Below are 14,084 nucleotides of genomic sequence, written 5' to 3' on the forward strand. Positions count from 1 at the left end.
CTTAAACCTTTCCATAGTTTTAAAGCTCATACATATATAGTGTCTAATCTTCCATTCTTAACTGAAACACTCGCAAACCTTAAACCTAAGTCGCCTCCACCATTGTAACATGACATCGGCCATTCCTGACCAACTCTATTATTGTTAGATTGAAGAATCACTATCTTGATTCTTGATTTGCGATGGATAAATTCTTTTAAATTTGAAGTTGCTTTACCATGGATAGTGCCCTTTTTCAAGGGATCCATGGCTATAAAAGTTCAAAAATTCATATAGAGCTTTAACACTAAAGAAAGGTAATTAGAAAGAAGAACCCACCACTTATTCCTTGATTCAATGATTCATGAACATTAATATCTAATTGTTTTCCCCCTTTAGTAGATGAATCATCTGTCATCACCATTTTTCTTTCTCTCTCTCTCTCTCTCTCTCTCTCTCTCTCTCTCTCTCTCTCTCTCAACGCAATTGGCTTTCCATTGCAGAAAAATATAGTCGATCATGAACATCAGAACGACCTATGGCCTCCCTCTGCGCCTCTTTGAAATCACTCATCATCACCACCTTTATCTTTCTTTATCAGATCTAATAAAGTAAAACGGTGATGTTGATGATCAATCATCACTTTTCCATCCTCTGTGTACAGCCAAAGCTGCTTAGGAGTTTCATTTTCAATGTAAGTTTTTTTTCAATTTAAATTCAACAATAAATTGCTATTTTTGTAACAGAAATCTTGAATTACTTTAGTTGATTCATGATTTGGTACTTAGATTGTTGATACTTTGAATGGTTTTGATTGTTCTGGTTTCTTAAACATAGTGTGTGGCCATGAAGGAGACAGTAGGGGTGCCCTTCCCTTACTGTACCTAAGAAGATTGTAATTAAATAAAATTAAATAATTTTGATCCCAAAATTAACCTTAGATATTATATAAAATAGTAGCAAAATAGTCAACTTCTAAAATGATGGTGAAAAGATAGAATCTTTGATCTTTTTTCTTTTAATTTTGGTCATTTTTGTATTCATTATTCTTTGAATATTTTCGATCAATAAATCCTAATCCAAGGTCGAAATCCTATAATTATAACTTTTGATATCTTTTTGCAATAGAAACAGGCATGGCCGATTAAGAGGTTTACACATGGTTATTGGTGGTGGTTATGGTTGCCAATGCTTGAACAACAACCAGAAATTCTAAATTTTCATTTTGTTCATATATGCTATTTTATTTGGTTTTCTTTTCAGGTTTATTCTTTTTCTACTACATGAACAAGTCTTACATTCATCTTTGAGATTATAAGGGAATGAATCAAATCATAGTTGTAAGTATGTCAATTTCCAGGTTCAACGAATTACATCGTCTTAATGGAAATAATCAGATTGACATTGTGGGTTTTGGTTTTCCAAATGATATTTAACAAACTTTTGTAGAAGGGCAATATATGTATGTAAGTTTATCTTGAATCTTTTTATCATCACAAAGCGTGATTCAAGGGTGGTCCAACTGGAATCATGAAGTGTCAATATGTTAAGTTGAATATAGACATTGTTTATGATTACAAAATATGTGATATTGCAATTACTTTTAGAAGCCCATAAAGATAAAATGTAGTGTTATATATTATAATCATGTAACTGTTTTGGGATTATTTTGAATTGCAGGATGGCTTTATATGATATGCAGTGGAAGGGACGCAATTAAAACCCCTGAGCAGGTTTTAACTTTTCATATCTAATGCCTAAATTAAGACAATCGTGTTTGTTAATTAATTAGGTTTCATTTTTTTCAAATTAAAGAAGCTCAAGAAACAGTGAAGAAGCTTAATTTGGATGGACTTGTGGTCATTGGTGGGGATGACTCAAACACAAATGCATGACTGCTAGCAGAAAATTTTAGGTCTTTTTATGTTATGTTTCTTTTCAAAACAAGTTACTTCTTATAAACAATTTTTATAATGATTTTTATTGGTGTTTTTGTAGCACGTGATTCTTGGTATGTAATTTATTTAAGTATTTTGCATTTTTGGCCTTGGACTCGGCGAGTTGAAGGACCAACTCGCCGAGTAGAAGCAGGACGGGACACGGGATTTAAGGGGATAGACTCGTCGAGTCGGGTCCCAGACTCGACGAGTAGGCTCTGACTGGACAAAAACCCTAATCTGAGGGTTTGCACCCTATTTAATCATCTCATTCAGCCACCATTCGGCCCTATTGCTCCCAGAAACCCTCCATAGCAAACCCTAAGTGTTTGGTGCAAGATCTAAGGCTTTTATGGTGATTTTGGTAGTTTTGTTCACAAAGAAGAAGGAAGAGCATAGAAGGATCAAGAGGAGACTGAAGGATTCGAGTTTGGTGCATCATTTTCAGTCTTTGAAAGGTATAAAGTTTGTAACTTGCTTGTTCATTTTTTAGATCCCTCTTTGGGGAAGATTTAGGGCTTTTTAAGCCATATGAGGTGGCCAACCATGATTGCAAACATGGTTGGGGTTCAAAACTTCAGATCTAAGTCTTGGGAGGAGTCACAAGGCAGATTTGGGTTGCTTTTGCACCCAAGGAAGGTCCCATGCAACATAAGAGCCATTTTAGAACCTTTTAGGCTCAAAGGTACCATGCATGCACGTAAAGTTCGAAACTTTACGTGCTAGATCGTGCTTAGGGGCTTGGATCTATCATTTGGTCAAAGGTTGTACATCAGAAATCGAGGAAATAAGGCATGGACGTTATCGACTCGGCGAGTCTGTTCTTGGGACTCAGACGAGTCTAAGGCATAAAGTCCCATACCTGTTGAGGGTCAAAATAACTCAGTTGGATGTTAGAAGGGTTGTAGAAGGTCCGAAGGAGTGACCCAACGTATTGGACTTAGCCTTAGACTTGGAGTTCATGGGACTCGACGAGTGCTAGAACAGAATCGGCGAGTCCAAGGCAATCTCCTTATAGTTGAAGATGAACTCGACGAGTTGTTCATACAACTCAACGAGTCAAGGACAGAACTTATTCATCAGATGAAGGTGAACTCGACGAGTTGTTCATACAACTCGGCGAGTCGGACGATTTTGATGTTCATATAGAGGAGAAACTCGTCGATTCGTTGCTAAACTCGACGAGTCGAGTCGTGGACAAAGAAGGATAAAGGGTTAGGGACTTGACGAGTTAACGGCCCAACTCGGCAAGTCAGGTCAACTGGAAGTTGACTTTGGCTTGGACTTGGTTGGGGTAAAATAGTCATTTTACCCTAAGAGTAGATATCAGATTTTGACTGAGTGTTTTGTGGGGATTATAGCCGGAGGATTTCCGAAGCAGCAGCAGATAGAGGTTTCCTGCACAGATTATCAGCAGCTACTCGTACGAGGTGAGTTACCTTCCAGTAGCGGTGGGTCTACGACCACAATGTCGGCCCACTAGTATGAGTTGTATGTTAGATGATTGTCTTTGTGATACTCATCTAGGTTTGTTACTACCTGATATGTATGAGGTAGTATGATATGATATTAGATGCTAGTAGCAGTAGGGAGATAGTCCCTAAGGTTACCGGTCGATAGGGCCAAAGGGGGTGGTTATACCCAATCATACTAAATAGAATATGGTTATGTGTTATATGCTATGTGGTAGTAGTAGAGGGGTGAAATAGTCCCCAACATCCGGTCGAGAGGACCGAAGGGGAGGCCAGCACCCAGGTATGCTAGGCAGTACCCGGTCGAGAGGACCGCTAGGGAGGCCAACACCCAGATATGCTAGGCAGTATCCGGTCGAGAGGACCGAAGGGGAGGCCAACACCCAGGTATGCTAGGCAACATCCGGTCGAAAGGACCGAAGGGGTAGGTCGGGCACCCTGATATGCCTGAAAATATGTGTATGTTATGTGATTGTATGGTATGTGGTACGATGGGGTGTCACACCCCCAAACCAAGGATGGCGGAAACGTTCGGGGGTGGAGGACTTCATGTATAGTATCATAACAACAATGGCAATAGTGATGAAAGTAAACACAACCAACATATATATATATATATATATATATATATATATATATATATATATATATATAATTGAAAAAGTTACATCATTGTATGAATTACATGTTTCAAAATCAATTACAATATGTTGACAAAATATGAAATGTTTGACGCCTTAACGTCCCATCCTCAAAATGCACTTGATTTCCTGTTTAGTGATTTCCTGAGAATACAAGTTGTTTGAAAAAGTGTCAACACAAAGGTTGGTGAGTTCATAAGTTTTTGAGATAAAGAGTTTGTAAACCGTTCTTTGTAATGGGTTGTGTGTCACCAAGAAAATCCAATATTTTCCTTATAAAAGTTATGTGGTCCTAAACCCAGGGCCAAAAGTAAACAAGTACTTTCCATACTTAATGATATAATTGTGGTTTTAAATAAGCATAAATGCCTTTTTAATTTGAGGGAAAATCCCGTAATGAATGACGTGTAGTCTTAAATACCAAGACCGAAAGTGTACAGTAATATCCGTACTTAAAGTAATTTCTGTGAGCTAAATCGACATAACTCACTAATTTAAAAGTAGAACCCGTAAATATTATGATTTGTTAATACCTCATGTGAGCTATCATAACCATACTTGACATAGACGGCCTCGTAATACGACGTTCTTCAGGCGTCGCCATTAAATGACACTTGTCACCACAGACCTGTCGGTCTAGCTGTTGCAAGCAGCTCGGGTGTAGGTTTGTCAAACCCAATATAGATCTATACACAACTATCACGTTCTCCCTACAAGAGACTATGGTTACAATTTACAGGACTTTTTGACTTTGTTACTTTGGAAGTAACCTGAAGCGAATGACTCACAAATTTATTCATTAACAGATTTACGTGAACTAAACTGAAAACCTTTGATAAATAAGTTTGAAAAGTAATTGATACATAAAGTATACCTATTATAGTTTATCCAATATGTTTGTAATGTATAAGAACTCTTTTATGAAAACACATTAGTGTTATGAATCCAATAACTACGCTTATTATAGCTTAGTATATGTGTTATAAATGAATGAATAATCTAATCATGAATGACTAAGTTTCAGTTTATGATGATAAACTAACAAGGAAACACATTCAATATTTAGAACTCATTGTTATACACTTTGCTCAACATAATACAAAGTGTCATGAAAGTTGTAAGTTGTTAACTAGTTTTTAACCTTTCTGCGATATTTTAGAAAAGTCATAGAAAAATCATACGAAGTTGAAAACTAAATCCGTAAATTCTAAGAGTTCCTAAAATTTGTCTAGTTTACTCATAATTTTTATCATGATTTTTGGAAGTCTTTAACGTGTGTTAAAATGTCCATATTCACAGACTGGTCCGGATTTGTTCTTGAAATGATAGGTTGTTTTGAAAAAATCACCATAAATTGTAGAAAAATAATGTGGATATGTGCAAGTAGTCATTTTAAAGCTAAGAACCGGAACTACTTGCACCTAAAACCGTTTTGAAAACTAAAATGTTTAAGTTGTCCAAAACAGTCCGTGAATGGAGTCCAACTTTTCTGATGAAAGCTGTTAGAAAAGTTTAGTTATGTTCTTGATGTTTTAACTTGTATTCCCACCCCCCCCCCCCCCCCCACCTTAAAACTTAAGAAAACATGAAAATACAGGGGTATGAACTCACCTTGAGTGATTTCAGTAAATGATTGTTGAAGAATGGAAGTGTTCAACTCAAGAACACTTGAAGATGCCTTGAAGATTTTCGAGAATCTAACATCAAAGTGATGGAGTTTGTGTAAGCAATCGATGATTGGATTAGAATGAAGTGTAATAATCTCAAGGAGGATGAATTATACTTACCAAGAGTATAGTAAAGCTTGATGATCAGCCTTGGAGTCTCGAACTAGAGGAAAAAGTCTGAGAGAAAAGTTGTGTGTGATTCTTGGTGATATGAGAGCAAGTGAGTGTAAATGGGGAGAGAGGTTGACTTATTCTAGCTCTTAGAACGTGGGAGGGGCTGATGATTGATGGGAAAGGTACAAGGAAGTGACTAGGGATGGTGGGGAGGAGTGTGGGTTAGTCATGGAGTGGGTATGGTGGTTGCTTGTGTCATAATACAAAGAAAAACCAACACTCAATCTTTGTACTTCACCCACTCATTTCTTGGATAAGATTTGCACCAAAAACGTGGGAATTAATGAATTATTAGACTTTAATTGAAAACTAAAGTTTTTGGTGAAAATCCCGTGTTAAAACGATGAAAAACGAAGCCAAAACGAAGTCGGAATCGAAAACCGGGAAGAAATGGGCTTCCCTGCGAGATCTCTCGGTCCTGGCGAGGTTCGGTCCCTTCTGATCATGGGCCGAAGGCGAAATGGAGCAAAGGTGGTAAGAAGCGAAATGGACCGAGGTGGCTTCGGTTCCTTGTGCGAGGTTCGGGCCCGAGAGCACCCTTCGAGTTCGGTTCAGTAGCCTTCGGGTTCGGTCCCTAAGAGGACTTTCGGCCTTAAGAGGGGTTTCAGCTCCTTAAGAGGGGTTTCGGCTCCTTAAGGCTGTTTTTCGCGTAGACTTCCATTTTCGAGCGGTTTTTGACCCAATTAAGGGCCAGGATGCCCCGAGTGATTTTAGAGAGATTTGGGAGAGATTCCACATTCTTCGAGAGATTTAGGAGAGATTTGACATTCTTAGAGAGATTTGGGAGAGATTTGACATACTTGGAGAGATTTCACATACGGAGAGAGATTTGGGAGAGATTTAGTGAATACAATTGAGAGAGGTTTCGTTTGTGACATTTTTGAGTGTCCGGCTTCGCAATGCAAGTTCCGTAAACCCCATTAAGCCATGTTTTAGGATCTTACACACTCCAGATGAGTATGTAACATTGTTTTATAGGTTTTGTTCATTGTTTAGCACTAAGGCTAAGGGAAATTAAACACACGAATTTTCCAAGTGATGTTTTCTCATTAAAATAGCGAGTTATACAGTAATTACATACATAAACCCTAATATACAAGGTTTAATCGAGTTGACCGGTTTGACTCGTTGACTTTGTTTGACTTTGACTTAACCCGAAATTGACCATTGTCACATGGGGGAACTCACTAAGCTTCGTGCTTACAGTTTACAGTTTTGGTTTCAGGTACCTCTTCAGCGAAGGGGAAGGAGCTGGCACGGTAGCGGCACATCATACGCACACTCATTGTTTTCCGCACTATGGATATTATGGGATTGTACTCTAACATGTTCTTATTTTATGACTTGGGTTTTCAGACATGATACATTGTGTTTACGAGATGATGTGATTTCACAGTATTTTCTTATGAATGTTTTATGAGTCATTTAATTAAAAAGAAATTTTTGGTCTTGAAAATTGGGTCGTTACAGTTTTTAAGGTTTTGAAGGGCTAACAACTTAAAAACTCGGGGTATTGGATGGCCAAAAACCATTGATGGTGATTTGAAGTGCAAAGCGGTTCCAACAAGTCTTGGATTTGACACTGCCTGCAAGGTAATACACCAATTTCACTTCAATTGTGAAAAGCTTTTGCATCAAAATTGTTAGCCTATGAATTATGATATGTAGATATATTAAAAAATGATTAGAAATTTAGTGGTAAATGCTTGCTCCACCAGAAAGTTTTATCATTGTGAACTCACATTTTTCAGATATTATAGTTTTTAAAACTAATATATTTGTTTCAAATTGTGAATTACATATATTTATATATATATATATATATATATATATATATATATATATATATATATATTAAAATAATTGATTGTAGTTGTAATGTTAATGGGTCGTGCTGTATCATGCTTAACACTGGAATGTGCTTTGTAGACTCATGGTAGACTCATCCAAACATAACAATCATTGGAGAAGATGTATCTAAATAAATATTTTTATAAAAATCATTTATTTATAAAATATTGTAACTAATTGAATTTGATGTAGGTCAAAAGCAGACGCTAAAGAGTGTTACGGATTATATAACAAATATAATCTGCAACGTGTAGTAGCCGGTTACAATTATGGCATTATTCTCATACTAAAAGGCCTCATTGATTTCATTCAAGAGGTATATATTTATATCTCAAATTAGCCCCCCCCCCCCCCCCCCCCCCCAAACATCTACCTTACCCTTTAATATGATCTATAAGTGCAATCACTTATTGAAGAGCTTAATGAAATTATAGCCCATGATACCATTAATAAAGAAGGGCATGGAAGAAGAAACTTAAGAGACAATCTCAGGAACTCTTTGACATATTACCAAAAACAATTCAGGAACAGCTTTTGCTAGAAAAGAGATCATCACGGAAATGTGCAGGTATTTATTGGCATGACTAGACTGGTTCGGACTAGATACAATTTATATAAATATTTTGAACGATGAGGATATGAAGGGAATTTTCATCTTTTTCATAGACAAAAGATTGAGATTGAGGCCTTATCCTAATTTGTTTAATCTCTTTGGATGAGACAAAAATTGCAATTTTATTAACATCGACAAGACAAGACAAGTAAGACTAGACTACACAATATTAAATAAATTTTCTAGGACTATTTTTAATGATAAGGATTAAAGAGGGCATTCATGTCTTTTTTAGTCTTATTGTCATTGGTCCTATTTTCCAATACAATGCAAGCTAAATGCAGTACTAGACAGGACAAGACAAGTCTAGATAAGCTTTTGATGGTTGTTTTCAATGATGATGACATTCATGTCTTTTTCACACACCAAAAATTTATGTCCTTGTCCTATGTTTTTTTGGTAAGGAGTAAGGACAAAAACTTACAATTCTGTCCACATCAATTTGAGTTCCAATCCAACGCAAGCCAAACATAGTATAAATTTGTTACTCGTCCAATATTGTTTCAATTTTAGATCGAATGCAATTATGTTGCCAAAATTGAAACAAAAGAGATGCTCATTCAAATGGTTTAAACTGAACTAGAGAACAGGAAAAAGAAGGTAAATATCAAAAAGATTTTTAAAGTGAAGCCACACTTTTTTGGGTAAGTAATATGTTCTTTTATCCTAATGAAAACTTGACAAATTTAGGTTTTTATGTCTACAACAAAGACAAGGTCTAATTTCATGCTTTTTTTCTTAAGTTTCTCTCTACAATTCTGCATATTTTCAGGTTTGGTCTTGTGGACTGTTGGTTGATGTAAAGGCGGACAGGTTCTGATCCGTGTTCACCCCACCAGCCAAACAATATTGGATATTGATAAGCTATAGAACAAGATAACTTAACCAACAACTCAGAGATTCAATATTCAAATGATTAAGATAGTTTCTCACAATTCTAGAGGTGAATCTCTCCAAATGTTCATAAGAACAATTACAAAATTCTACATATCCGTTCTTCCAACTACAAGAGGATAAAATAAATGGCCTAGGAGGAGGGGGCGTCACAGAAGGGACCACAACACATAAGGAATGTCCCCCATCCCCACGATTACAACAGAATCAACAAAGATAGTACTAAAGGCTTAACCACTAAAAGAAGGACATAAAATATACGATAAAACAAAAAGGGGAGAAAAGTAATATCCAAGCAGCCCCATAATGAAATTACTCTTTGGTCCTTCTAGTGGTTGATGTGTTGGTGGTATAAACAAGGGAGATGCATATGGTGATATAACCGTGGTTGATGAAGGTGGTTGGTATGGTGGTTGTGGGTGGTGTTTGTGTGACAAAATGGAATATTACATAAGATTATAACAATGTTATTTCATATGGGTAAGGGAAAGGGTAAAAATGTACTTTCATATGGACTTAACAACAAATTTCAAAAATTATTCAACAGTTAGTCATAAGGACCATTTGCGTGTGAAGTTTTCTCTAAAATAATCATTTGTGTGCAAAGTTTTCTCCGTAGGACCATCCATACAAAAAAAAGTTTCATAAGGAATATTTAATGAAAAATTGAAAAGCATTAAAACCATTTGTGAAATTTTGTCTAGGAGATATGATTTCTATACGGTGTAAATCACACAAAATTACAAGAATCAATATTACTACATATATATGATTAATGATTATAATTTTTAAACAACGTTCATATTTTCGAAATATTTTGCATGATTAATTAAAATTAACAATTATACAGTTACAAAATCATGGTTATATCAAATATTCACACATACAGAACGTTGATCGGATATTCATACTGATGTATATATTAATTTTAACTAATCATTAAGATAAGCATCTCTCTTTCTAAATTAATAATTTTTTAAAAAACATTGATTATTTATACCTTTATATGTAATTTTTTTATATGTTCTCCGCGTTTTACGTGTGTCATAATCTAGTTCTTCTATTAAACTATGCATGTGGATGCTCTTTAACTAATGTGTTATTGCATTGCACATAAATAAAATTATATGATTAAAAAGTATTGACAAATATGATATAAATTTGAAACATTTTTGGTATAAATATATCAAATTATTCATAAACCGATCATCAAAATTCATATTAAAAAAATAGTAAAACACATCATCTGAATATCCACATCAACTCGTCTCAAAGTCTACATAAGATGTCATGCACGAAACATTATTGATATTTTGGACATGTCAGAGTTTGAACTATTCATATCTTGTGTGAAATTTCACACTTCAACCATTAAACTCCTATCACATAAACAAAAATGAATTGATATGCATCAGAATTTATAGAAACAGAAATGAATTGATATGCGTCACAATTTATATTGCACATCAATAATAAAGCTTTCATAAGAAAACTCGAACCAAATAGATAATCACATCTTTGAAGTCTATATAACTCTAGTTTCAAAGTATTTATAATGTTTTATTATGTTAATTTAACTAATATCAAGGACATATCCAATAATATTTATGCATTGTATAAAAAAACCATATTTACTTGAATTGCCTCAAAATATAAAATAAAACATACCGACAACATCACGATTTTAACAAAATTACTATCAACGTAGGTCCAGCCCTATGCAAACGTTATCTTCGAAAAAACTTTTACATTCGTTTTAGATAAAAAGAATTGGCCATGTTCAAATGTTCAATACTTCAATCTATTATTGTGATTATCCGATGGAATGAGATGCTTTCTATTTTTAACTTTTTAATAAATTCGTCAAACTTTTGATTTCTACGCGATTCATGCCATTTGAGTTTTGAAACAGATATATTTGAGTCTAAAACCTCAACGGAATCTTCTTAATAAAACTCTTCAGTCACCATAACAGCCGCCTCCGACCTCCATCGTTGCCACCAGTCCGATCGGAAACATGACGATGGAGGGTTTCCGGGTACTTGATGAGAAGTCGTTGAGAGAATACATCAAAGCCACACCATCTTTGGCTTCCAAGCTCGGGAATGAAGTTGATAACTTCAAAATTAAAGAAGTTGGGGACGGCAATCTCAATTTCGTCTACATCGTCATCTCTCCATCTGGTTCGATCGTCATCAAACAGGTTTTTCCCCCAATTAAGACTTCGAATCTTCATAATCAGACAATTTTGTTACTATTACGTCTTTTGTGTGCTTCGAGGGTTTAATCATCAATCACGAAGATCACTCATAACTTGATTTAAGTTGGTTGAGTAATGATTTTACTATTATGAAAATGTTTTATTCTTCATCTTCTTCAATTCGCCTAACCATAATCTAGGTTTTTCTTCATATCGACTTAAATTTCTTCCATATGGGCAGGCTATACCTTATGTTCGTTGTATCGGCGAATCATGGCCAATGACGAAGGAAAGATCTTATTTTGAAGCCACAGCTCTTAAACGTCAGCATGGTTTGTCCCCAAAACATGTCCCAGAAGTTTATCACTTTGATAGAACCATGTCACTTATTGGTATGCGATACATAGAGCCTCCACATATAATCTTGAGAAAAGGATTGATCGCTGGAGTTGAGTATCCATTATTAGCGGAACACATGGCTGAATTTATGGCTAACACCCTCTTTTACACCTCTCTTCTCTATCTCACAACTACACAACTCAAAAGTGCAGGTGACCCGTTACTCCTGTTTATAAGAAGCATTATAATTCTCATTATATTGTTCATAATCATATGAAAATAACTCATGTGTTTACCATTTGCAGTGGCTGAATTTTGTGGAAATGTGGAGTTATGTAGGCTAACTGAGCAAGTGGTGTTTTCAGACCCTTACAAGATTTCAGAATTTAACCGTTGGACTTCACCTTATCTTGATACTGATGCAGAAGCAGTTAGAAATGACCAAATATTAAAACTTGAAGTTGCTGAGCTTAAGTCTAAGTATACAGACTCAATTACCTTTTTACCCTCTTGAATCTTGATGTTCTATTAGATTTCCCATTTAGGCATTTACATATGATATTGAATTTGTGCAGATTCTGTGAAAAAACACAAGCTTTAATACATGGTGATCTCCATACTGGTTCTGTCATGGTTACACATGAGTCAACTCAAGTCATTGACCCAGAATTTGCTTTCTATGGGCCAATGGGGTTTGACATTGGTGCTTTTATTGGAAACTTGTTTTTGGCTTATTTTGCACAAGATGGACATGTGGATCAAGGGAATGACAGAAAAGTATGTAGTTTTCATTTGATTTGTAATTATGCTTTTAAAAGGTTTTGGGTTTTAAAGTGGTAAATATTGTGAATACAGACATATAAAGCATGGATAATGGATACGATAGCAGACACTTGGAATCTTTTTTATAAAAAGTTTACATCTCTTTGGGATATACATAAAGAGGGACCTGGTGAGGCATACCTTCATGAAATTTATAATGATTTGGAGCTTCGGGAGCTTGTGAAACAGAAATACATGATGGATTTGTTCCATGATTCTCTTGGATTTGCTGCTGCCAAAATGATAAGGTAATGTAATTTTTTGAGCTGTTTGACTGTTTGTGAAATGTCTAAATTACCCTTTGAATTGCAGGCGAATTGTTGGGGTGGCTCATGTGGAGGATTTTGAGTCGATTAGTGATCTTGTGAAAAGATCAGATTGTGAACGAAGGGCTCTTGAATTTGCCAAGAATCTTACGAAGAAAAGAAGAAATTTCAACACCATTGCTGATGTCATTGCTTTAGCTAAGTAGTGAATGACATGCAAATATTGTGGCTTACAATAATAGAACATATTTTCTTGCCTTTGTTTGCTTTGTGTAAACCACTAAATATAGGAAGGTAATGTGTTGTTATAAAAATCTTGAAATTTATGTATTAAGATGTTATATTTTGATGGCTGGTAATAGATGTGTAACGCCTGAGATTTTTTTTTTTAATTAACAATTTCAGTTTTCATACAAAAGAATGTCGAGAAAACTTTCTCTTGAGCATGCTAGGTTTGTTTAACTTGAATTGTGAATTCAATCATAAAGATTTGGTTAGTGAAATAGATTTCACAATTTGCAAGTGATTGCCAATAATTTACAATTTGCCCCTATCACATTGTTACCAATTTAAAAATCAATACGTTATGAAGTGTCTATTTGTATTGATGTAGTTATCTAAAATTTCCAAATTTATAAATGATTCATATGAATATTGAAGTGCAAATTTAATATGTTTGACCATGAAAGTCAAAATATATCATCTGTTTTGGGTAAGATCGGAGGTAGGAAGGTAAGATCCAACGATGGTTACCCCCCTCTCCTCCTTGGAACTTCCTCTCCATCAATACCACATTGGTAACCATCTGACCTCGGCACACAACGCACAAAGAAAGTATACAAGGTATCACCAAGCCACAAAATATTTTCAACTTCAACACTAAAATTACCCAAGAAAATTTCATTGCTTTAATTTCCATTGATACCTAGAAACTTGCTCTAAAATCTCACATGATAAATATCATTTGTTCCATGTAGATCTTCCGTCATAAATTCAACTATAAGGTTTCTTTTGAATGACATAAAACATGTGTCGTTGGCGACATACATGCCTTACAAATTGTTGTCAATATTATTCTCACCACCTCCTCACATCCACTATAAAGTATTATGTGAAAACTAGGTGAGTTTCCATGAAAGATCTCAGTCCATTTAACGATTTTCTTGGCATTCACAGAGGACCAATTTCAAACATATTTTAGGTCCGAGACAAAAGAGGAAAAAAAAAGT

General features: G+C 35.2%; 1 protein-coding gene and 1 pseudogene across 1 annotated transcript; both read left to right on the forward strand.

Moving 5' to 3' along the window:
• Nucleotides 1-1,325: 1,325 nt before the first annotated feature.
• LOC128126003 (pyrophosphate--fructose 6-phosphate 1-phosphotransferase subunit beta 1-like) lies at nt 1,326-9,154 on the forward strand (annotated as a pseudogene).
• A 1,850-nt stretch (nt 9,155-11,004) lies between these two features.
• Nucleotides 11,005-13,214, forward strand: LOC111877025 (methylthioribose kinase). The gene is made up of 6 exons (XM_023873579.3): nt 11,005-11,431; nt 11,670-11,979; nt 12,073-12,247; nt 12,343-12,544; nt 12,623-12,837; nt 12,902-13,214. Exons 1-6 carry the CDS (start codon nt 11,246-11,248, stop codon nt 13,059-13,061), a joined length of 1,248 nt encoding a protein of 415 aa, XP_023729347.1. The 5' UTR covers nt 11,005-11,245; the 3' UTR covers nt 13,062-13,214.
• Nucleotides 13,215-14,084: the final 870 nt, after the last annotated feature.

Source organism: Lactuca sativa, chromosome 5, assembly GCF_002870075.4.
Source record: "Lactuca sativa cultivar Salinas chromosome 5, Lsat_Salinas_v11, whole genome shotgun sequence".
Classification (NCBI taxonomy): Eukaryota; Viridiplantae; Streptophyta; class Magnoliopsida; order Asterales; family Asteraceae; genus Lactuca; species Lactuca sativa.